The 27,201-nt window shown below is 34.3% G+C and overlaps 1 protein-coding gene across 23 annotated transcripts in view; it reads left to right on the forward strand.

The window, feature by feature from the left end:
* Positions 1-27,201, forward strand: part of Gphn (gephyrin) — a 433,952-nt gene that overhangs the window by 200,412 nt on the left and 206,339 nt on the right. For 12 of the 23 annotated variants that reach the window (XM_051147978.1, XM_051148006.1, XM_051147995.1 and 9 more), the window contains 4 exons: positions 3,985-4,051; positions 9,903-10,175; positions 11,811-11,918; positions 17,880-18,014. In XM_051147978.1, the coding sequence (XP_051003935.1) occupies positions 3,985-4,051; positions 9,903-10,175; positions 11,811-11,918; positions 17,880-18,014 (583 nt within the window). The remainder of the gene's footprint in view (positions 1-3,984; positions 4,052-9,902; positions 10,176-11,810; positions 11,919-17,879; positions 18,015-27,201) is intronic. The other 11 variants (XM_051148057.1, XM_051148083.1, XM_051148134.1 and 8 more) reach the window with 1 other exon arrangement.

Here is a 27,201-nt window from a genome sequence, read left to right on the forward strand (position 1 = left end):
TGATCTTGTTGACAGTCTAGTCTATTACTTTGAGTTGGTATTCTTCTCATCTATGCCTATAAGTAAAAGGTTGTTTTGCTTTGTTTTGCTTTTCATGGTATCCTATGGCCACATGTTCTATGTATTCCTTTCCTGTGCCTTTAAAAATTTTTTAATGTTCCCTACTTATTTGGTCTAGATACCCTATTTTATCTTCAAGACCTTTTGATTGGACAGGATATTCTATTGTGGGCTTATTTATTCTATAAGAAAATATGAATAAACTGTAACATTTGTTTGTTAATGCTATAAATTTAAGATTATGATTTCATAAAAATAAAATTTAATTAAAAACTTAAGTTAAATTCTATTGTCATTATATTCAACTTAAAAAAAAACAACAAAGCATTCTAATCTTAAATAACCTGTGTTACTCAATTCACATTATGAGCCTAAGAAAATCTTGCCAAAACTATAAAAGGACAGTAGAAACAAAGGAAAAATATAGACCAGTATCTGTTGTATAATAGATATAAAAATTTCATGAAGTACTAACGTACATATATACACATATACACAAATATTAATGCAAAAAATGATGGAAAAAAGTCATGAATTTGAAAGAAAGCTGGGGTGGGGGCATATGTGAGAAATGTTGTAATTAAAATGCAGGTGGTGGGCATTCTTTTAGTCATAGGACTTGGGAAGGAGAGGCAGGTGGATCTCTGTGAGTTCCACACCAGCCTCCTGTCCACAGCATGTTCCAGGACAGCCAGCACTACAGAGAAATTGTCTCAGGACAAAAAGAAATAAAAATGAGTGAAAATGCTTTTCTAAATCAGTATAGATAATCTTAGGTTCTCCCCCCCCCCACCCCATTTAATCTATTAACATGATGATTCAGGCTAATAAGTCATTTGGTGAACATCTTTGTTTCTTGTAATCCATTGGTCTTCCTGTGTGTGTGTGTGTGTGTGTGTGTGTGTGTGTGTGTATTCCCAAATATACCCCATTTGGGTCCATATAATGTCCTTGCATGTATCTTTAGAGGGCTGACCATTTTGAACTGGACATCCAGTTGGTGTGCTCTGCCCTGCTCACCGCCTTACTCATTTGTCTGTGGTTCTTTGTGTAGGGTTGAGGCCTTAGGGCCTTTCTCCCATGCAGTCTGGCAAGTTTGTTGGTTCATCTATGTTCAGCTCACATTTGAGTGGCCATATTGGCAAGACTTTACAGTGTAGCTTCTGATATCCCTAGGAGACAATAACATAGCAAAGTCCCAGAAAAGCAGTTGATAAAATTCAATACATTGTAGCGGTTCTGAGCAAACAAGGGTTAGAATTTTATTTACTTAACAGTGCAGATGTAATTAACAATTACATGTTACTAGTATTCTTTTATTAGAAATAAAAGTTCTATTATAACTAATTCTACTCAACATTATACAAAGCAAAAGGCTTTGTATACACATTGAAACAGGACTTTATGAATACACACACATAAAATCAGTAAAAATCAGTAGTTTTCGGACCAGTGGGTAAAGGCTTCTCTATAGCTGCATAATTGGAGTCCCCGTTTCAGCCAGCTTTCCATATTCTGTGTGCGCTAGCACCTCCCAAGACCCGAAGGCCAAGCTAAGAGGTATAGGGGCAGTGACTAAGATCAGATAAAAATCTCATGACCCTTCCACTGCCTCCTTCTCGTAGAGAACATCAAAAACACTTAGCAGGCCCAATCCTGAAAGTCTCTTGAAAGTAGTCACACCTGATCTGATGTGGACTGTGGCTCAGGAGACAATGCTATATAACAGCTACTGATGAGATTTCAAACTTCTAAGGTATACGTAGTAACAAGAAATATACTTTATGCTGTAATGCTGCACACACATGCATACACACACACACACACACCTGCCTTCATGTCTTTGAACATGGTATGTATAGATGAATATATGTATTTAATCATTACCGTGTATGTATTTATAGTAAAAGCGTATAGCCTATGAAACCATCAGCAAGAAACTCTGCCTTAATAAATAAAATGGTAATCAATCAAAGACATGACCTGACTTTAACTTTGGGTCTTCACGTATACTTGTGCACACATGCATCCAAACTCATATGAACACACAGGTGCATAGACATGTATACCTCATACACACACACATATGAAAAAATATTTATAAAGTTGTTGATTTCCCCCAGCCATGGGTGGTGCTATCCTGTAATCCCAGCACTAGGGAGGCAGAGGCAGTTGGATATCTGTGAGTTCTAGGCCAATCTGGTCTACAGGGTGTGTCCAGGACAGCCAATGCTACACAAAGAAACCCTGTCTTTAAAAAAAAAAAAAAAAAAAAAAAGCCAATAAAACAATACAAAAAAAGAATTGATTTTCCACAAACCAATATTATAATATCTTATACTCTTTTATTTTTATAATCTAGTTTAAGAGTGTAAATGACAACTGTGGAAATTGGGAAGTAGCTTAATGACAGGTATTTTTGCCCTGTATATGGAAAACCCTGGAGTTGCTGGTCATGGTGGGACTTCAGTAATCCAGGTGTGCTTTACTTTTATTTTGATTAAGTAGCCATAAAAACTCTGTTATCTCATACATAAAGTAGAAATTGTGTTAATAATCTACCCCATAGGACTGTTCCTAGTGTGATATGAAAACACAGTAAAGGGTAGAGAGATATTTCAGTCAGTAAAGCACTGCCTAGAAATTATCAGGCATTGACTTCATTTTTTCAGATTTTACACAATCTAAGTATCATGGCAAAAACTTGTAATGCCAGAAATCATAGGATGAGGAGTGGACACAGGCAGTCCCTGGAGCTTGCTGGCCACCTAGCTTAGCCTACTTACCCTGTCTTAAAAAAAATGTAGAAGTTACCTGAGAAACAACTTGATGTTGTTCTTTGACCTGTGTACACACAACCACACTTACATTTAAACATATACACACACACATGAGAAAGAGAGAGAATATAAGTAAAATATATGGCAAGAAACAAAAATTAACTGTTGGATATTACTTATCAACTCAATCTAATATCATAACATTAATAATAAAAAGGTCCCCCTACAACTCACCCTTTGTCAAATTTAAGAAAATGAATATTATGGTAGAAATCGAAGTTAAATATTTAGAGGGAAAATAAATGATACTGAGATTAAATGCTGGAAACTAAACCTCATAGTGTCAGCAAAAGAATTGTTTTGTTTGGTTTTGTTTTTGATATAAACCTCAGGTTTTCCATCCTTGACTAAATTTTCTAGTGCCTTCTACTGGGTTTTTTATCTAGCCAGTTGATTTGAACATTGAAATTGAAGTTGACCAGTGATTAAAAAGACCAGGAATTTAAAAGAGAAGGGAAAGGTGGCAGCATAAGGTTGGTTAGAGGGAAGAAAGAGAGGGGAGAGTATTATAGTTAAATTACAATCTCAAAAATAAAAAATTTGAAGAGAAATTGACAAGGGTCTCTCAGAGACCTCTGTATATTAAAACACTTGTGGTTCTAGGTGTGACTAAGCTCTCTTGCCTTTTCCCCCACCACAATTCACCTGTGAAATGTTTTCTTTTACTTAACTTTCTACACTTTTTGAAAGTTTATAGTGCAAATGTAAACCTCACTCAACTCCTGAATGCTTTCTAATTTAGAATTTTTGAACATCAATAATACTACATTAGACATATTACTGTACTTTGTTCTTGAACCCTTTCAATTTGTAAAAGATAAATAAAACAAAAAGGCAGTTTTTCAAGGGTAACATTTCTTTAAAGTAGCTTTTTTACTCTGATTCCATGTTTTGTCCATTTTTCTAATCCAATGTTCTAAACACTATTATAAGAATATTAGTCACAGTGTCCAATTTGTATAACAATTGGTAATCTCTTACTGTAACATTTTGTTTATATAATAATTCTCATATAAAACAGTATTATTGGCATTTGTTGCAATTCTTTATTCAATTTACTTTCTCTCTCATTTTTTTCTTTCAGACCAGTGTGTGGAATTAGGGGGAAAACACTGATAATTAACCTACCTGGTAGCAAGAAAGGATCTCAGGTAAGCATTCTTGACATTATGGTTTTTTGAATGGTCTTTTAATCAACTGTGAGTGTAGACAAACAAAGAGCTGAATATACCACAAAGCTGCTCACTGCTGATACTAATCATAGAGTCGAGATATTCCCGAAAGCACCCTCAAATTTCATAATTGATTAGAAATAATCATAGAACTTACTAACACTTCGTGTGCATACAGTTATGGCCTATAAAAGTTAAGGACGCAGATTAAAACAAGCCAAGAGAGGTGCATTGGAGTCCAATAAGCACGCCAGATGCAAAGCTTACATTGTCTTCTTACTGCGTATTCACAGATTTCTTACTCTGCTGACACTGTGACAATGCACATAGAACATTGCCAATCAGAGAATCTAATTTGAACTGTTATGCTTGTTTATTCATTTTAACTTATTATACACTTCCTGAGTGGTTGAGTTTCAGTCTTTAGTCTCCAGTATCTTTAACAGGCAAAGCAGTGCCACCGCAGGCCCAGACACGCACTGTGATTCACATCCTTAAGCACTCTAGTAGTAATCTGATCTCTGGCAAGCAAGAACGCTCTCAAGCACGACAAGCATCCCGGAAGGCCCCTTCTAGTAGCTAAAGGCAAGGGTAGACTCTTTCCGTGTGATGATTAATCCTGCACTGCATATATTATGGTATGTTCTGGCCTTTAGCTAATGCCTTTTACCAACCAATTAACATTATATTTATTCTAACATTTATATTACTTAATACAGCAATATTATCAGGGAGAATATGACTGATTTGCAAGCAACAACATGGTATATGACTAGATTTAGAGGAACTAGTAATCTACCCTTTAAAGGCATTATGTACATTTTTCTATTTTAATTGCAGTTTACTAATTCCTCAACTTAATCTGTTGTTCTTCATACTATGTTACACATTCATGCAGGAATATATAACAGAAATTAAATGTAACAAATTCCCGTTCTTTGCAGGCCAATCTTTTTTTTTTGTTTGTTGGTGTTACACTTTAAAATGGCTTTAGTTTGCCTTCTAAATATATTTGGCTAATAGTATCAGTACTGGTAGAGTAATAACAATGTCAGTACTACAGCATATCTAAATGTAAAAATAGTACAACTGAAAAATAAATTTCAAAGATATTGGATTAAAATAAGGTCAGAAGATCCTGGATTACTGGAGTTCTCTTCAGAGCAATAGCTAGCTGATACATCATGATGTCAGGCGACCAGATGTCTTCTAGAGTGATGCAGCTCAGGTTTCCAGGCTTGTCAGTTTCCAAATACTGGTCTCAGCAGCGTATGGCTTTCCCATTGCACGTATTCAATATACTTGTGATGTTGAACATTGCCTGCCTTGTGTTGAGCCTTTTTTGATACTTCAATATAAAATTCTCTTTCCCTCATTAAGTAATATTTTCTTTGGTTCCTCTACCTTTAGTTTTCATTCCTTCTTTTGTTTATTACCCACCCAAAGTTTTACATCTTTGAAGAGATGTGAGGTCCAGTCACCATGCTGGTTCATGTTCCCATTGCTGGTATTGGTCTAACCTTTTATATCGCAGCAGGATATTGCCATCTACAAAATTCTTGTTCAAGAACCACACAATCACTTTTTAAAAAATAGGAAAGTTTTAAGGAACACATGACTTTGTATTTAGCTATATATGTGTCTGTCCTTGGCTGCATGGGGCGTGCCTGCCACACATTAGACATGCCTGATAGCACCTCCCACTCGGTCTACTCCTGTTCATATTGCAGGGTTACTCAGGTAAAGAGTACCAGCTCTTTATTGGACTGTCTCTCCAACTAGGTGATAAAGTAGCATCCACTATCAAGTCTAACTTATCCAGATGTGGTAAAGACAAAAGGAAACATCTGGAATTCTGATACACACCTCCAACATTAAAGATACATTTAACATTTCCTTTCTTAGAAATTGTCTTCTATTCTGGCACCCATCTTGCTATGGCCACTGTGACAAATTGAAAAAAATAAAAAGGTTTAGGAATCGTGGCGGAAAGGGTAATTTGTAAAGAAAAACATTTAGTTGTGTGTCTTTGTCCAAATGCCCCTTTCCTAGAAATTGAAGAAATCTAACTAATGGGAATCTTCCTTATTCATCACCTCTCCTATACTGACTGTGACTCATAAAGGCATATAAGAGAAGCTAAAGTTTGAAGTGTTTATTTCATTCTCTAAGTTATTGTTCATAATATGAAAAAATGCAAAATCTATTTATATCCTAAGGAGTTACCAACATCAATCTTAACTTGAAATTTATATAGAGAACTTTCCTTCTGAATATTTCTCATAGCATTCTGTGGTATCTGGCTTACTCATTGGCGGATAGAACAGTTACTGTTGACATTTTATGCATCAAAGTGTGGAAGGCAAATATATCTTAGTTCATTCCATCTTTCTTTTTCTGTAGCTATCTAGTATCCACTTATTTCATGGGACCAAATAGTCAATTTAGCCCTCCAAACTGGATGTGATCCCAATTTCTAATCCTAGGAGGGAATTCTTTGGATGAACATTGACACATTTTACTTTAATACGCACATGCCCATAAATTCCCAGAATGATTTTTCATGTGCCTCAAGCATCCATATCTTCAGTAGATAAGTTTTCATAGCATTTCTTTCTGAATATATAGTCATACCAGAGAACTTTGCTCATGAGTTAGAAAAATAAATATTTAAGTATAGCTGAGATACACCATAAAAGTCTAGGTTATACTGACAAATTGCTGGCCCTAGGAAGATCATATGATTCAAACATAAGAATTGCTTGTTTTCAAGCGACAGCCTACAGACTGGGAAAAGATCTTCACTAACCCTACATCTGACAAAGGTCTAATATCCAAAATATATAAAGAACTCAAGAAATTAAACACCACCAAACCAAATAACCCAATTGAGAAATGGGGCTAAGAACTAAACAGAGAATTCTCAACAGAGGAATATCAAATGGCTGAGAAACACTTAAAGAAATGCTCAACATACTTAGTCATCAGGGAAATACAAATCAAAACAACTCTGAGATTCCATCTTTCACCCATTAGAATGTCTAAGATTAAAAATTCAAGCGACACTACATGCTGACGAGGATGTGGAGAGAGAGGAACACTCCTTCATTGCTGGTGGGAATGCAAACTAGTACAGCCAATTTGGAAATCTATCTGGTGCTATCTCAGAAAAATGGGAATAGGGCTTCCTCAAGACCCAGCTATTCCACTCCTTGGAATATACCCAGAAGATGCTCCAGCACACAACAAGAAAATTTGCTCAACCATGTTCATATCAGCCTTATTCATAATAGCCAGATCATGGAAACAGCCTAAGTGTCCATCAGTAGAAGAATGGATAAAGAAACTGTGGTACATTTACACTATGGAATACTACTCAGCTATTAAAAACAAGGAATTCCTGAAATTTGTGGACAAGTGGATTGAACTAAAAATGATCATAATGAGTGAGTTAACCCAGAAGCAGAAAGATTCAAATGGTATATACTCACTTATATCTGCACACTAGCCCAAGGGGCATGTCCTATAAAAGTCTTCACTTACCAGGAAACTGGGAGAGAGAGGAGGACATCCTATTGGGACTCTAGATGAGAGAAGCATGGGAGAATAGCAAAGTAGAAGGATCCAGAGGGTCCTAGAAACCTACAAGAAGAACATTATGATAGGCAGATTTGGGCCCCAGGGTTCCGATCAAACTATGACACCAGCCAAGGACAATACAGGCCATAAACTTCAAACCCCTACTCAGATATAGCCAATGGACAGGACATTCTCCACAGTTGAGTGGAGAGTGGGATATGACTTTCTCACGTACTCTGATGCCTCATATTTGACCACGTCCCCTGGATGGGGAGGCCTGGTGGCACTCAGAGGAAGGATAGCAGGCTACCAAGAAGAGACTTGATTCCCTATGAGCATATACAGGGGAAGGAAGTCCCCCTCAGGCACAGTCATAGGGGAGGGGAGTAAGGGGAAAATGGGAGGGAGGGAGGAATGGGAGGTTACAAGGGATGGGATAACCAGTGAGATGTAATAAGAATAAATTAATAAAATAAAATTTAAAAAAAAGAATAGAAAAACTGTTCCAGGAACATTACAAAACTGTAGAATATATGAGGAGTAGCAACGCAGAAATGTTTATTCACCCAAACTAATGAAAGCAAAAATAAATAAAGCTTTTCTTTAAAAAAAAAAAAATTGCTTGTTTTCAATGATTATAAGTAGAGATCAGGTCCCCAGTTGCCTTCTGAAGGAAATGTAACTTAGCAGTGCTGTGTTCATTTAAGGACCTGCAGGGAAGACATACATAAGCCTAGCACCAAATCCCCCCCCCCAATAATTCTACTGTAGATGTAGTTAGGCAATAAAGAAATAGTCTGCTTTAATTCTGACTTTAATAAAACACCTGACCTAGAAGGAAAAAAGAATTACTTGTTTTCATCTTCTTCAGCCACCTGCAAAGGTGGAACATTCCAAACGATGAGCCTTACTACTAACAACTTAAACTTCCAGTAGTTCTTTAAACTATGAAGTAATTCACTAGGATTTCTAGAACTCACTGAAAGGTGTTCCAGTTATTATTCATACATGATGTTGATATGGATTAAATTTATGAAGGGAATGGTTTCTAAGGCCGTCATAAGAGGAACCTATCAAAGAGCTTCCATTGCCTTTTCTCACTTTGAATCATGCATGTGTCATCTGCCTGTTCTAAATGCATGGCAGTATACATAAAGATCATGGCTGATGAGGAATGCCAACCTCAGCCTGTTGTATCAATAGTTTTCAGGGTATATGCTAATCAAAAAGATCCCAGAAAATAAAAATATTTTATCAGGCATGATATTCTAATGTCTGGAGATAGCATCCTAGAAAGTAAACAAAAATATTGAATCTCTGTTTCATCAAGATAGCATTATTTACTGTATACTGCTTTTCATTTGTTTGCATGTAGTTTCTTTGTGTAGAACTGGTTGTCCTGGAACTAGCTCTGTAAACCAAGCTGGCCTCAAACTCACAGAGATCTGCCTGGCTCTGCCTCCTGGGTGCTGGGATTAAGGGAATGCGACACCACTTCCTGGCTACTACATATTGCTTTAAAAAAAATTGAGCCATACAAAGATAGTCAAAAGATTAGGCATCCTTCAATGTTTGCTATTGATGCTCCTAAAATTTTTAAGATATCTCTTCACCTCTTTGACATTATTAAGCTATTGCTTGAATGTGAAACAGAAAGACTTCCATATATTCTGCAGACATAATTAGCTCGATATTGTGGTTGTAAGTCCTTGCCTATTGTCTCTTGGGGATGCATTATACATAGTAATGGCACATGAAGGAAAGATTCTATTGATTTTTATGCACAACTCTATACAACTCCATTTCTTTTTTCTACTTATTGCATGGTGTTTTGTGATGGCTATACTAGCCATATTTTATGGTAATAGAATTTTAGCCTGAGCAAAAAAATCTGGTCTTTAATATGGCTTTTTACATCTAAGTCTTGCTTTAGCAAAAATAAATGAAAATAATATTGAAAGCCTTTAATGCTTTTCTCGTCCTTTTTATATAAAGTAAAATAAATCCAAAGTTACATCAAAATTGTACCTTAAAAGCATAGTGTGCAGTCATTTATGCACTATAACCTCTAACATATGGAGAATACCTTATACTGTGGTTGTTTCATGTTTCACATTAAAAAGATGTATTGAATATGACTCATTCTTGAGATGGATGGAAGTACAAGTCCAAAATTAAGAATCAATTTGACTCCCACCACTTTATATGTCCGTTTAAAGGCCTAAATTGTATTACTTTTTGTCTCTGGCAGGAATGCTTTCAGTTCATACTGCCAGCTCTACCTCACGCCATTGACCTTTTACGTGATGCCATTGTAAAAGTAAAGGAGGTGCATGATGAACTTGAAGACTTACCTTCCCCACCACCTCCCCTCTCTCCACCTCCTACTACTAGCCCCCACAAACAGACAGAAGACAAAGGGGTTCAATGTGAAGAAGAGGAAGAAGAGAAGAAAGACAGTGGTGTAGCTTCAACAGAAGATAGTTCCTCATCTCACATAACCGCAGCAGCTATTGCTGCAAAGGTAAGTGCTGAGAAAGCATTCTGAAGCACCAAGGGTCAGTTCCTGATTTCACCCCTCTTTCCATCTCATCCTTCCATAAGTTTAATACTTTTTAAGAACATCCTAAAAATGGAACTGGAATATCCATTAAATTCCATCACTGTCTGTGTCCTGGTACAGGTTCTTTGTAAGCACAGAAGTTTGTTTGTGCTCTAAGACCTTAACAATATGCTATTATCTAAAGAAGTTATAGCTACTGGGGCATTTAAGAACTCTTTCAAGTTGCCATTTTTATTAAATATACAGTGATTGTAAGCACATTAAAAGATCAAAATTCCACATATTTTTAAAGAAACAGAAAACAAAATTTAAAAGATGACTCTTGGAATTAGTTGATAAAGAGTAATTTATGGTTTTTTGCCTGGTGTGAAGATATAGAAATAATACCCAAGGCAACAAGAAGATTATCTCCCACTAAAAAAATTTAAAGACAGGTCTTTTAAGAGACTTTTATATATTTACTCGAATATTGCAAAACACAATGTATCCTAGTGGTATAGAGAAGAAATTAGTATGTTTTCCTTTAATTTAATAAAGGAATTTAAATATTTAGATGGCACCAACATTTATAAACTTTCTTCAGATTAATTTTGAAATGAATGTAGTACCATGAGCTAATTGAGTAAATTTGGTTGCCTCGATGTCACAGAACATGGTTTATACCATTATTTAAAACTAGTAAAATTCAGCTGCTTTGTTTTACTATCTTGAGAACGTAGCACATCACTTTCAGGAATGATAATCATTCATTGGTTGATATTATACAGGTTGCTATTTTAATTACTATATGAAATAAATTGTAGGTCATGTTGATATTTTGGCTATGACCATAGAAAATCTTTTTTAATTTTTAAAAAGTTTATTTGTTTATTATAAGAAATGTAATAAAATAATTATTTGGTTACTATTTTGCTAGCATTCAGGGAAATAAACTTACTCAATAATTGTTCTGAACAAAACCAGGATTTATTGTGCTGTAAGAACTTTGATAAAGTCAACATCTGAAAGTGTTTAATCAAATCATCTTTTTTAGCAGTATATAATTCCTTAATACTACTTTATATTTATTTTAGTAAATACTACTGATATCAGTTTTTAGGTCTATAAAGATTTTTTTATCGTTTAGTTCTGAATTCCTTATTAAAAATAAACAGACTAGCATCACATAAAAATCCTTTTCAGGTCTACTAGGTAATCAATATATAATTCTTTCATTGAACACTACCTGATTCTTTCTGTAGATCCTTAAATAATCTATTAAATCCTAACTATATAATTAAGTACTAGAATTGAACTTTTTAGTGGATCCAATTAATAAAATAGGTTCATTTTAAAATCATTATTTGTTCTTTCTTTTTTACCCTTAGTGGTAAAAAAAAAAAAAAAAAAAAAAAAAAAAAAAAAGACCATCAGTTTTGGTTGTAAAGGAAAATACTTACAACATATAAAAATCAAAGCTGATTTTGTCACTTTGAATTTAAAACTTTGGCACTTCATTGTTCCATTTGTTTTTTCTTCTTTGTTTTAGTCATATTGCTTATATAATTTCATGTTTTGCTCTTGTGGTATTCATAATTGTTATGTGTTATACATTAGAAGTACCCATCCTACACCAGTCCTGCTGTTTTCATGGCACATCATGGGCAGCCCATCCCTGGTCTCATCACTTATGCCCATCATGCAACAGACAGTGCAGATGAACGGGTAAGACAATGCCATTTGAAGAATGATTTTGGAAATATATATATCATATTTCCTTTATTTGTAGATGGGCAATCACCTGTGGAAATTAGTCATTTTATTGTGAAGGATCTTCAGGGTCATTAAGTATACTCAATCAGGAAATTTAATGGATTCCTTTATGCCTAAATTACTCTGCAATCATTAAAATTCTGTAATTTTTAACAATGACCTTTCATCACACGGCTTTCAAGAAATTCATTGCCCAGGATGTCTGGGCTGTTTGTTTGTTTGTGTGTTTGTACAGTTTTATTGAATACCTTTAAATAAATTGACTAGCTTAGTTTATGGCCTCTTAGGAAGCATGCATTGTGTCTTAACATCTAAAAAGCTTGATCAAATTAATATTTAATTTGTAATAGCTTTCTTTTTCATGAATTTGCATCTCATTTTATTTTCCTTCACTGTGTTCTTGTTGCAACTACTGATAGCTCAATCTGTAGATTCCATGATTATTCATCTTCAGAAACAAATATGAAAAGATACATGTACTTTTTTAACTCATGAGAAACAAAGAAATTTATATTTCAATTTTAAATTATTAAATATAAATCATTTAACAATAATAATTTAGACCAAGGATAGAAAACAAAAAAAAACTATTTCTATCCATTCTATGCATATGAAATAAAAGGGAAAAAGTAAATGAAAACTAATTTATTTATCAGGTGAAATTTGGCTCTATGTGTTTGGAATTGCGATACATATATATAACTTTGAGACAAACCCAACGATTTGATACAAGCAGTCTTTTAGAAGACAATACTATGAGCTGCATAATACAATACTTACGTTCCACAAGACATATCTGGTTGGAAATAAACTTGGATTCGTCAAAAATCACATAGCAAATTTAAATTGTGGTTAATATAAATATTAGTGAGTGTTAGTGAAATATGAGTGAATTAGTGAAGGTACCAAATTTGAAACATGACTTTTTTAATTTACATATTATAATGCTCTTATAGTGATTATTGAAAACATTCTGAGCTTTTGAAATAAAATCATTGTAAAATTCTGCATTTTAACCAATATTATAGTTAACCATATTCTAATAATATTATATCCTCAAAATTATTTGAAGGCTGTAGAAATGAGTCAGTAGTTAAGAGCACATGATGTGCTCAGAGAAACTTGAGTTTGATTCCAGGCACCAATGTTAGATAGCTCACAACAGCCTTTAACTCCAACTAAAGTGTTCTGACCTCCTGGGCATTTGTCCTCATAGGCAGTTACCTACAATTAGACATAAGCATATACACAACAGAAAAATAATAAAAATAGGTCTCTGAAAGATAATAAAATCAATCTCTTAAGTATTATTTTAATAACATTTATCTTCAATTTGGCCAAGGATTTACATATCTACTATCATTTTAGGTGCATATGAAAGAAGGTAATTATCACATATGATTGATGTAAATTATTGTCGCCTAATTTTCTAGGAGAACTAATTTGAAAATAGCTCCAAAATTCTATAAGTGGATGTCTTCATTGTAGGACCCAGGAACTAATTAATTGCCTGGAATTTAATACTCATTTGTAAGTAATAGCAGGATCAGTCATTTTAACAGGTATTTAGTTTTTAGTTAGAATTAATTTTTATTCCTTTGCTAAATGATGAGTCATCTAATGCTGTTATTCTTTATACCTTCCCTCAAGAGTGAGGTTAACAATCAATAAAAGAAAAGGAGTGCCTTTAATATTCTTGACAGTTCTTAATATAGTACAAATAGATTGGTTCAGGCTATAAAGAATTTGAAACCTAGCTTGAACTGCACTTATTACTACTTTGCTTTCTTAAGTAATTTTGTTCTTATCATCAAAAAGAAAAACTTGATCAATTAATGTACTGATTCTTTGGCAGTTATCAGTGATCATATTATTATTCTCTGCCAAACTTTTTGACTTCCTGCCTGGCAGACATCTCCCACTCTCTCTTTCTAATACTGCACAGCATACATTTTCCTCATACAGTTTGAGTAGGTTCGCTTAATATAATTAGCATGTCAGTTTCATCTCACCACAGTTACTACCTCAAATAACACATATTCAAACTAATCAGAGCTAGTGGTTCTCGGTCCTGGCTTTATTTGGAATACTGAGGCACAAATTCTGGTTAATTTTAATTTGAATGAAGAAGTGTACATACCAAGAAGTACCAACGGGTACTATGAAAACAAGTCCTACTATAATGAAGTAAATTATAAAAAAAGAAATTCTGAATGGAAGACAGACATTGGTATTGAGTGAAGGCTGTAAGTAGGCACAAATTCTACTTGTCCTTGTTCAGTGAGTTGTGTAGGTATTGTTTTCAGCAATGGGGTCTTACAATCAGTTTGTGGAGAGCAACCAATAACCGTGTCAATGACTTGGGTTGTTTTGAGTTTCCCATGGGGCCACTCTGGCCAAAGTTGGGTTAGATGTAACCTATCCCAAGAAATACAGGCTTCATCTGATGATGAAACATGTCTAGTTGAGGTGCCATCTTACCTGTTATTTGACAATATAAACCCTCAAATGGCCCTTAGTTTTAGCTCTCTCTCCCCTTATTCTCCCTTTCAGCACCCATCTTCTTCCTCATTTTATCATCCCATTCTAGTCTCCCCTCCAATCCATCCATAACTATCCATTCTATTTCCCCTTCCTAGGGTGATCCAATCCGCTTTTCTATTCCCTTACTCTATACATAATCTCTGCAGTATGTGGAATATGCTCTGCTTATCAAAGACTTAAGAGCTAACATCCACGTATAAGTGAATACGTACCATATTTGTCTTTTGGGACCTGAGTTACTTCACTCAGGATTTTATCTAGTTCCATCCATTTACTTGAAATTTTCATGGTTTCATTCTTTTTAACAACTGAGTAATATTCCATTGTGTAAATGAACTGACAGACATAGTCTTTTTCTAAATTTTGGCTGTTATAAATAGAGCAGCAATGAACATGGTTGAACAAGTGTCTGAGTAGTGTGATATGGAGTCCTTTGTCTATATGCTCGAGTGATATAAATGTATTGAAAGACAAATTGATTCCTAGCTTCTCAATGAAACTTGCCCCACTGGTTTCTATAGTGACTATGCATGTGAGTACTCCCACCAGCAATGGATGAATGCTCCCCTTACTCCACATCCTCTCCAGCATAAGTTCTCACTCGTTTTAGTGATCTTGGCCATTCTAACTAGTGAAAGATGAGCTCTTAATGCAGCTTTGACTCTCATTTTTCTGATTACTCAGAAAGTTGAACATTTCTTTTAAGTACTTCTGGCCATTTGTTTTCATTTTTGAGAAAGCTCTGTTTAATCTGAACCCTGTTTCAATTGGGTTACTTGTTCCTTCTTGTTTAGTTTTTTGGCTTTTGGGGGCTGGGTGTTGTTTGTTTGTTTGTTTGTTTGTTTGTTTAGTTCTTTGTGTTTTACATATTAACAGATATTAGCCCTCTTTTGGACTTGGATTTATTAACAGTCTTTTCCTATTCTGTAGCCTGTTGCTTTATTTGAATAATGCTGTCCCTTGCTGTGAGTAAGCTTTTCAGTTTCATGAGGTCCCATTTATTAATTGTTGATCTTAGTGCCAGTGCTATTGGTGTTCTGTTCAGGAAGTTGTCTCCTGTGTCAGTGCGTTCAAGAATGAGCCCTACATTAAAACTTTTAAAATTGAATGAAAATTAAAACACAATATACTCAAACCAATGGGCTATCCTGAAGGTGTTCTAAGAGGCAACTTCATACGATTAAGTGTCTACATAAAAAATAAAATTAAAAAAAATTAAAAAAAACTGGAGAGATCTCTCATTAGCAATTAAGCAGCACACCTGGAAACTCAAATATAAAATGAGTGAATGACACTAAAAAAGAGTAGATGGTAAGAAATAAACTCTGAGCTAAAAGTAATGCAATAGAAACAAATACAGATAATCAATGAAAGGTTGATTCTTTGAGAAAATCAATACAATTGATAAACCCTTAGCTAAATTAACTAAAAGATGAAGACAGCATCTTCAACAAATAGTGTTGGTCAACATGAATGGCTGCACGTAGAAGAATGCAAATAGATCTGTGTTTTCACTCAGAACAAAAGTCAATTGTAAATAGATCAAGGACCTCAATCTAAGACCAGATACACTGAACCTGAAAGAAGAGAATGTTGTTTTTATTTCCTCAGATGAGGGAATAAGATAGACCATTTCCAGGCCTTCCTAGCTCTTTCTGAACTCTCGACAGCTGGTTCAACTCAGCTGTGCTGGCCTAAACTTCTCTCCAGCTGATTGATTCAAACTGGCTTCTCTTGCTTTTGACTGAATTGCTCTGCCTGACTCAAACTAATTCTGTCAATATGCTTTAATCTTCTGGTGTCTTCTTCTCTGGCTCATTATTTCTTCACCTGCGTCTAGCTTGTTCTCTCTGCAACCTGTCTCCATAAAACTGTCCCAGTAACAACTTCTCACCTCTCCCTGCACTGCTATAAAGTAGCCTCTCTTTTCTTTCCTGTTCCTTTGAGAAGTGGGTGTATCCTGTCTCTGACTCATTCTGTCAAATATTTCTCTGATTTTCACTTTGTCTACCCCTCACTTAGACTTCACTCTCAATCATGGCTGCTTCCTTCTATAAACTAACCTTACATTCACTTGTTGGGGACTCAAGGTGCATACTAAGGGTGTGTCTGCCTTCCAGCCAGATGACACTGTAATGCAGAGTGTGTCTGCCTTCCAACCAGATGACACTGTAATGCAGAATGTGTCTGCCTTCCAGCAGGATCACACTGTAATGCAGAGTGTGTCTGCCTTCCAGCAGGATCACATAGCCCTAGAAGGTCTTTGGAAATGATCTCTTTTCAAAGCAGCCATGTTACTTGATTAAAATTCCTCTACATAAAGTAATGAGATTGATAACATAAATATCTATATTTAAAATTATCTATATTATTTCCATTTTGTTTGTATTTTTGGGATAGTGATATTCAGTCATGTCAATCTTCATGATAGGTATAACCTAATAGCCAACATTTATTAAATATTTACTATTTCATACTGCTAAGTAATTTATATACATTATCATATTTAATCATCAAAATAATCCAGGGAGCCAGATGCTACAATTATTTTTCAAATAAAGAATTTCTTGCTGAAAATAATGCATTCATTAAGACCGTGGCAGAAGTGAGATTGCACACCTAAATAAGTAATAGAGATTTTAATAAAGGAAAGAATAAAGGATAGTGTGTTTGCACTGAATTTAGAGAAAACAGGAAGGCAATATAGATTCCTTTGGAATTAGTAACCAAAAAAATTCTACTGTTTGTATTTGAATTGTGGCAAATGGGACCCTGAGAGTTCCAGGAAACCTGCTGACACACAGAGCACGCTACATGTACACCAGCAGAACTGTTGCCTGTAGGGGAGAGGCACACCTGACCTCTGACGAGCTGCTAGAGGTGAAGTGGGGAAAACAAACACAAAGCCTTACACTCCCCTAGCCCTTGCTCTCATTCCAGGCACAGACTGGAACCTAACTGGAGATGAAGGAGCTCAAAATAGCTAGCTGATGATTTCCATAAGGCCAATTAGAAGCAGAGAAGTTAAAATTTTGGAAAATGAAACAATAAAAAATCTAGGAGTTTCTTGCTCAAGAATTCAAACTATTAAATATCAGAGCTAGTTATTGCATGACTTGTGTTTCCGCCTAACCTCCTAATGCTAGAATACTCACTAAAGTGTTTCATGATATTTTATTTGCCAGAAAAGAAATGTAATAATGTCTGAATCTAATATTACATCTGCTTATACATAGTAAGTGACACTAATTGTATGAGAGTTTGAGAACAAGAATGACCAAAAAAAAAAAAAAAAAAAAAAAAAAAAATGATGTGGGTACTGACTGCTGTTGGCTTTTCATAATGTTAAACTCCAGCCATTCTTGTTAGATTCCAGACTCCATCATCTCTCGTGGTGTTCAGGTGCTCCCACGAGACACAGCCTCCCTTAGCACTACTCCTTCAGAGTCGCCACGTGCTCAGGCTACTTCTCGCCTCTCCACAGCTTCCTGTCCAACACCAAAAGTAAGTACAGGTCCTTGCATCTTATGTTTCTTTACTGTGAATTCTGAGAAAACTAACAAATGCTCCCCATGCTAGTCAAGATTGAGGTGCATGCAGAATATTGTGTAAAATGAATGGAACACGCAATAGCTACCACCCATTGTTTCATAGATTATCTTATGACAGAATTTCATGCAATATGCCTACTTCTATGTCACAGGTAAAGGTACCTCTTTCGATGACATCTGTTCTTTGTGGAAAGCCTCTTATTTTGTAGGAAACCTATCAGTGTACTTGTAACAAAAATTATTCTGGGGGTGAATATATCTTTAGCCAATAATCAGCCATATTTAACAAAAAAAAAAAAAATATGCCAAAGGGAAAAAGAAGAACTCTCTAGCTTGGGTACCTGACTGCTCTAGTATCATTCCAAAAATTTTTTCAAACAGACTCAACTTGGAATGTTGCTGCCTATTATTTGGAAACAAAACTAAATTCGTTAGAAAGAAAGTTTTAATGCCAACCTTTGGGAGAGGGTGGGGGTTTCTTAGTCTTTATTTTTTTTCCATCGGTCTCTGAATTGTGTGTACTGCCTATTTTGCGTGTATGGTAGGTGATGGGAAGCGTAGGTACTGTTACACCCACCTTCTGAATGTGTCACTCACCTGTTCTTTCAAGTTGTTTATAAAGAAACCAATAATGTTAACCAAAGATTACTCTCTTATTTAATGGAACATTGTTTTAGATCCAAGCTATATACTAAATTTATTCTAAGAACCTGACAATTTTCAAATTGCCCTTTTTCTCCATAATCAGATTTAATATCGAGTACAACTGTCTCCCTAAACTCCAACTTTTCTATAATTTTATTAGTTATAATTCCATTTGACTAGAAATTATCTCATAATGCAGTTTGTTTTACATTCTAGGACAGATACTGGAATACTCAGGAAATTCTTAATGATGTCACTGTTATATTTGTATATTATTGTATTTAGATGGGTGGCAACATAAGTAATTAATAATAATTGTATTATTTCAAAGTTGAGGTTATAAATCTCCAAAGAAGAAAAACTATGAATATATTCTATACATTCTATACTGCTACTTTTGTACCAGTCACATTTTAAACTAAAGAAAAGCATGAAGTTCTTAATACCTAAATTGCATTAAACAGAATCTTATCCATTTTATTATATAATCTAAATAAAATAATGTACAATTTGGACTCCAGTAAATTCTGATTATAGAAGATAAACTTTTTATAAAGTCCAGAAAATATTTTAAAATAAAATTTAGTTTCACTATAAGATGTAATAATGTATCACATATTAAGACCCAACAGCTGAAAATACAAAATTACTAAAGACACAATATATTTTTCCTGTCCTTTATGCTATGTAATAAATGTATTTGAAAAGTATTTTAGGCTAAACATAATTACATGAAATTGTCGTATTTTAAGGTTGATTTATTTATTATCTACACAGTGCTCTGCCTGGATGTACACCTGCATGCCAGAAGAGGGCATCAGATATCATTATAGGCGGTTGTGACCCACCATGTGGTTGCTGGGAATTGAACTCAGGACCTCTGGAAGAGCAGTCAATGCTTTCAACCTCTGAGCCATCTCTCTAGCTCCTAAAATTGTACTTAAGCCTCAAAACATTATATCTTTTTACATTACAAAGAAGATAGCAAATATAATTTTAAGAATAACGTGTACTTTAAATTTCCACATAGTAAAATTCCAAAATAATTTTTTAAATATTTATAAAATTATTGTGCTCAATAAAGGACTACAATAGAGCAAGTGGCTTCTTGTTATACTGATATGGTTGATATTTACATGTTCAAATTGATCATAAATTAAAATAAAGCACTAGTTTTATCAATCTAGAAAAAAAACATATTATTGTTATCAAAATTTGCCAGTACTAGAATATATGCTTTAGGGTTGAAATTATTAGCTCAGTCTAGTTTCTTTTGCCTGTAATTTCAGCACTCAAGAGACAAGGCAATTTGGGCTATATAGTAAGTTCCAGAACAGCCTGGGGTATAAAGTGAGAACATGTCTTTTAAAAAACAAGGAAGGAAGGAGACATAAAGAAAGACACCAAATAATATAATTTTGTTCTTATTTAATTTTTTTAATGAAATTTAGATGTAGGGTTAAAATACTAATATAATAAACTATTTTGAATGTTAATACTTAAGAATAAAGTGTGTAAAATCTCCCTTAAGGAACATGAAGAAGGAAAGCCAAAAGTTGATTGTTAACTAAAAAGACATTTTAAAAGTCATATTGATCAACTGTGACCACTTTAACAGCGTTTGTTACCAATCAGCAACTCTCCATAAATTTTTCCATTGTTACATGACTTCCCTTTAATTTGGTGATCAGCATCTCATTTCAAATATGTTACGTTTTAAGCACAATTTCCCTGCCCCCATCCTATTTTCCTCAGGGTTAAATCTCAAGACTTTAGCACTTAACACTGATCTGAATGAAGTATTTAAATTCTGCATCCTAAAATTTTAGCACAGAAGGGAAGATGAAAAAGAACGATTCTCGAGTTTCTAAGATGATATAGTGTTGGCTGTATTAAGATATAAAATAAAAATAACTAATTTTCAAGTTTTTTTTAAAGAAAGATACTATATTTTGATGTAAATGTGTTGAGTCTGAGTATGCAAAAAGTGCTATTCTATGTGGATTTGAAAGTACATCTTAAATTTCCCATTCCTATTGTTACTGCATTTTGATTGTAATATTTATAACTTAGGGTGTATTAGTCACTCTTATAGAATTGCCTTCCTAATTTCCAGGTTAAGCATGAAGTGTGTCATTAACAAAAATATATGTGCAAATGAGCTTTCTTTAGCTTTAGAAAGAGTTCTTAATCTGGAAATAATAGATGATGTAGATTCCAATACTTGCTTCTCTACTTAAAAATTTCACTACATTAGGCAAAATCCTTAATATTTCTGAGTTTAATGTCTATTTGAGACTAGCTGTACCTAATTGTAAGAAAGGAATAACAAACCAGTACACGGTATTTACTGCCTTTGAAAACAATGCAGGCTACTACAAATTTTAATAAGATATAACTAAATGTTATAACACATCAGCAGGAGTACCAAATATTTGGAGAATTATCTTCAGATGCATTAAAGTGTATGTGGAAATTTAAATGAAAGATTGGGGATTTAGCTCGGTAATAGAAAATTTGGCTCACATGTTCAATGATTTGAGGTCCACCTCCAGCATTGGATAAATAAAAAAAACATAACTATAGTAGCATATATCTGTGATCCCAACTGAAGATTCTGAGGCAGGAGGGTTTTGTTACGACCAGCCTTGGCTACACAACAATACCATCTCAAAAATAAATAAATAAATAAAAATGGCAATGAATAAAACCTAATGATTTTATTCTGTAGGGTTTTAGTTGGTTATTTCTGTAAGTTTTAATACTGAGTAATATCTAAGATGAAACTCTTTCTTCCCATGTACATATGAGCACTCATTTCTCCAGGTAATGACAATATTAAACATGTAACACTTTGGGTGTCTGTATGCACGCACATGCATATTTATGTATGTATTGCATATTATATCTTTGTGTTCTGATGCTTTAGGATTCTTCCATCTATAAAAAGAAGAAACTCTCTATATAAAATATACTGTGTTGGCTTTGTTACAATAGTTGTCTACTCTTCTCTATCCAATGATGACAGTCATATATTAAAAAATAACAAATGAGCGAGGGCCTCAGTGGTGCTCGCCTGTAATCTCAGCACTCTAGGAGGAAGAGGCAGGCAGATCTCTGTGAGTTCGAGGCCAGCCTGGTCTAAAACTTGAGTCTAGGACAGCCAAGGCTACACAGAGAAACCTTGTCTCTAAAAACAAAAATAAAAACAAAAACAAACACACAAGAAAAGAACAGTTATTCGTAGAATGAAATTTCCTCCAACAAATATTTCTTTGGCGGAATAATTTGATATTTTATTTTCATCAGAATAATTTATTTTGCATCAGATATTTTCTTATGATGAATTCTTACTGGAATAAATGCCACTCCTTTGCTTTGTGGGAGCACGAAATGTTTGAGAACAAATTGGGCTATTTGTCTTGTCGTACCCATAAATAAAGTAGTGCATAAGCCAAAGTAGTGAAATGGTAAATTGATTCTAAAGAATGTATGCAGCCAGACACAGTGGTGCACCTGTAATCCCTGTGCTCTAGGAGGTAGAGACAGCTAGATCTCTGTAAGTTTGAGGACAGTGACTCTAGGACACCTAGGGATACAGAGAAACCCTGTCGAAGGAAGGAAGGAAGGAAGGGAGAGGGAGGGGTGGAGGGAGGGAGGTAAATGTATGCAGTATATCAGTATATAGAGCACTCAAGTTCTACCATGATGACAGTCGTCCAAAAAGAGTTTAATAAAAGAATTGAGTCTGTAGCAGAGAACGTCTTATAAATAAACATGCTTTACAATTGAGCTCAGTGTTCATTTTCAGTTATGACAAACAACAAAGTCTGTAGAAACAAGCAAATAAAAAAACCTGAACTAGAAAATAATGATAAAACTAAATGAAGGGAGAAACCAAAATTTTGGTGCACCCACAACTTTTTAAAATACTGATAAAATAGAGAATATTTTAAGGACCAATATTGTTATATTTTCCAAACATCTTAATTTTATCATTTTTACAAGGTAATGGCGATTGTGGCCACCTGTTCCCTTGTGCCATAAAAATTAGAAGAGAATTTTATGATAGGCAGGAGGAAAAGAAATTTACACATAAATTTACAGGGAACTGTTTTTGTTATATTTAGAAAGTAAACATAAAATTTATATAGTTGCTTAAAAGAATATAATTGAAATATTTTCATGAAAGCCGTATTCCTTCAATATATTGGTGTCTGATTTTATATTCAAGCAAAATGCTGAAATAGAACTTCTTTTGGGCTTCTGTTATTTGAGTAAAGTAATCTTACTCAGCCTGGGGAGATAGCTCTGTGAGTAAAGTGCTTTTCTTGCACTCATTAGACCAAAGTTCTGATTCCTAGCACCCACATAAAAACCCAGAGGGCATGGCAGCACACCTGTAATGCCAGCATACAGGAAATAGACACAGGGATCGCCACAATAGGCTGACAGGCTAGATTAGCTGTATGAGTGAGCTCTGGGATCAAGTGATCACTCATCTATATAGGAAGTGAAAGTTAATCAGAGACATCCAACATTAACCTCCAAGCTCTGTACACATGCCACACACACTCACGCACCTGGATGCACCCACCCACACGCGAAATACAAACCATATATATGTGGTTTGTATTTATATATATATTTTTATATATATTTGTGTATATACATATATATATTTATATATATACATATACATATTTATGTATATATATATTCTAAAAATATAAATAAATAGAATTTTTATTACTCTGAGCCTTCAATATATGGATCTAAGAGGCAGTGTGATTGTATTAACCTATGGAAATTAAATTATTATTCCAATACCATATATTATCCCCTGTGAAATTTTTCTTGGAATGTTATCTTTTTTTACAAATCCTCTATATTGTCTCTAGTTTTCTTTGAATAAGAGTTGATTATGTGATAGAGCTAGTTAGCTAAGAAAATCTAAGAAAAAGAAGTCTATTTGATTTTATTTACTTGCTGTCATGCTTGTCTAAATCAAGACTGATGCTGAGAAATTATGTTTTAATATTTTTAAGAGCCTAAACAAATCAGAAAATTTTCTGAAATTATTTCAACAAACATTAATATTTGTTTCTCCATTAATGGAATAGAAATTTTGGAGTCCATATGTAAAATCAACAAATAGCATAAAGACTGAAAACCCCTGAATTAGATTTTTAAAACACTTCTAAACAAAACCAAAAAAGTTTTTAGGTGTATAGTTTTCTACCCTCTTTGGAGTTCTTAAACAGAATATTCTCACATGACTATTCAAATGTAACATAGCTTTATTGATCTCAAACTGTTTTAAAAGATTAATGAAAATTAGAAATAGATTCCGCTAATGTGAGTTTTGCCTAGCAATATTTACTCTACTAGAAATTAAACCTGAGACCTTTTTGCACATTTGTCTAATAACTTTATCATTAAAATAACCTTTTACATTTTAGCATAAATCTCATTTTTATGAAAAAAAACTTTTTCAAAACCAAATATATATACTTTATTAATAATGAAAAGTTCAGCATTGTTTACGTTTTTTAAATTATTATAGAATGCTGACTTAATGGAAGACTTGAATTCTTATAGTAAATTCAATCTATTGTGATGTTAATTTACTTGAAAAATATGAAGGAACAAATCCAGCTCATATAGCTATATAGTTAGAAAAAAGCGCAATATTAGTAGATCTCATAATTGTGGATTTTTAAAATATCACACCAAAAATGTGTGGTTTTGTTTAAAGGGTGGAAATTTTACTTAGTGGATTTAAAGCAGAAAGATTTGCAAGCCTTTCTCTGGTTGCTGTATATGTGATATTTGAAGTTTATAATAAAGCAAATATCAACAAACTCAAAAATTTTAACATAGATCATTTATAAAATATATCCTATTGTTTTATAATATATAGATACATGGTACCATATGAGTTTATATATAATGAAAAAAGATATATGTTTCCTGAAACCCTGTTTGTTACCATTCCATACTCTGATACATTTGTGTGTCTTGTAATTTGAATGGTTCTTTTCCCTGGGGATAATTAAGGGACATGTGTATTTCTCATTTGGATAGACATTCTTCCAAATGTTGACATAGTTCATCATTATTAAAAAATTGTCTTTGTTAAAATGACTACTCAATTCTTCTTAAAACTTTTAGAAGCATTTGAAGGTCACAAGCTCATAGTTGGAAAAACACGTTTTCTAGCATTCTGATTCTGCTTTGAAGCTAGCGTTTGGCACAAAAAGAGGGAGGCAGCAGATGTTTCCGCTTTCTTCCTTTACTATGCATTTGTTTAAAAAAAAAAAACAAGTACCTAATAAATTTGTAATTCTGAATGATCTTACTTTCTTAGTTGTTCCTTAACCCTTCTATTTGGGTTTTGGTGTTGTTTCTTCTTTTTATTTTCAAGACAACAACATTCTATGCTATATAACAAAAGTATTTTTTTTATTTTTTTATTAATTTATTCTTGCTACATCTCAATGGTTATCCCATCCCTTGTATCCTCCCATTCTTCCCTCCCTCCCATTTTCCCCTTATTCCCCTCTCCTATGACTGTTCCTGAGGGGGACCTCATCCCCCTGTATATGCTCATAGGGTATCAAGTCTCTTCTTGTAACCTGCTGTCCTTCCTCTGAGTGCCACCAGGTCACCCCCTCCAGAGGACGTGGTCAAATAACAAAAGTATTTTATTCATACTGCCTATCTCTTTAAATTCAAGACTGAAGGCATAATTTGTTTAATTAAATAAATATTAACTGTTTTGTTGAGGACAATACTTAACTGAAACTAACCCTTTCGGTTTTTTTCTTTTTCGATTTTTTCTAGACAAGGTTTCTCTGTGTAGCCTTGGCCATCCTGGACTCACTTTGTAGACCAGGCTGGCCTTGAACTCACAGAGATCTGCCTGCCTCTGCCTCCCAAAGTGCTGGGATTACAGGTGTGTGCCACCACACCTCAGTGAAACTAGCTTTTTTAAAAGCTGTACATAATAGGGCTGGAGAGATGGCTCAGTGGTTAAGAGCACTGCCTCCTCTTCCAAAGGTCCTGACCTCCCAGCAACCTCATGGTGGCTCACAGTCATCTATAATGTGATTTGATGCCCTCTTCTGGCATGCAAGTGTATATGTGAATAGAACACTGTATACATAATAGATGACTTGTCCTATTTGGATTCACTTCCTCAGTTTATACTGTTAAACCACCATTGCTTGTGCCACCAATGAAATGTCAGTATAGGTGGTAAGACAAATAATATTTTAATACTATCAGTAAAACTGGCCATCTGATCTATTAAAAGGTTTTCAGGCAACCTCACACATCCTAGGTAGTAGTGGGAAAAGAATAATCAAGCAGCTAAACTGGTGTGTTCTAGAAAGTCCTCTGGTCAAAATGATGTATGTTGAATATTATTTCTTCCATGTTTTCCACAGAGAAAATATTATACCGGTATCCTCAGCCAAAGAAATCTAACCTTTTTTTAAAAATGACTATAAATACTTTTTTCTGTATAAATGATTCATCCTGATGCTTCCTTTCAGACTGATTATTAGGCAAGAAATAGTTACTTCCTCTGATTCAAAATGAGAGCATATTAAATAAAGACTTAAAGACAAATGGCCCCAAATAATAATTTTTCAAACAACACTTACATTTACCCTTAGTGTGACACTACTTCTGCAACAGGGTAAGAGCCAGTGCTTCCCAAGAAGTCTTGAAAACTAATTGGCATTCAGGAAACCCTCTTCTAAGTAATAAGCTAACAGTGGGTGAGGATGGCATCTTTTTTAAAATTACTTTGGTAAACTTAAGTCTTGAAGAATTTTGTGGCTCAGAAGTATATGGCTGTGTTACTGAACACTTAAGTTAGAAAGCACAGGGCCTGGGTTTGATCCTTAGTGCTACAAATTGAAAAGGATCAAAATGAGAGAATGAAGGAAAGAGGGAGAGAAAGTGCAAAAGACAAATATTAAAGAACTTCAAATTTAAAAACTCAGAATTTCATTATATCCTAAAATAAATCATACTAATATTGCTGGACTACCACAAATGCATATCGAGATTTAGCTGAAATCCTGTCAGTATGCCAGACTAGTTTCGTAAATCACATTAGATGCCTGATCTCTATAGTTATTTTTATAATTTATTTTTAGTTTATATTTATACATGTTTTACCTGCATATATATGTGTGCAGCCTATGTGTGCCTAGTGCACATGGAAGTCAGAAGAGTGTACCAGATGCCGTGGAACTTGGGTCATGGGGATTTAGGAGCCACCACATGGGTGCTGGGAAGAGAACCCAGGTCCCCTAGAACAGCAACAAGTGCTCTTACCCACTGAGAACTCTCTCCAAGCCCTTCTCTTTCATATCTATAGATAATTTCTAATTCCTTACTGTCCAGCTTTTCCATCTTTATACAGATATAAGTGGAGCTCTTTTTTGTTTTGATATATTTTTGTGAAGTTTGGTGTTGTT

The sequence above is a fragment of the Acomys russatus genome, chromosome 1 (genome assembly GCF_903995435.1).
Source record: "Acomys russatus chromosome 1, mAcoRus1.1, whole genome shotgun sequence".
Lineage (NCBI taxonomy): Eukaryota > Metazoa > Chordata > Mammalia > Rodentia > Muridae > Acomys > Acomys russatus.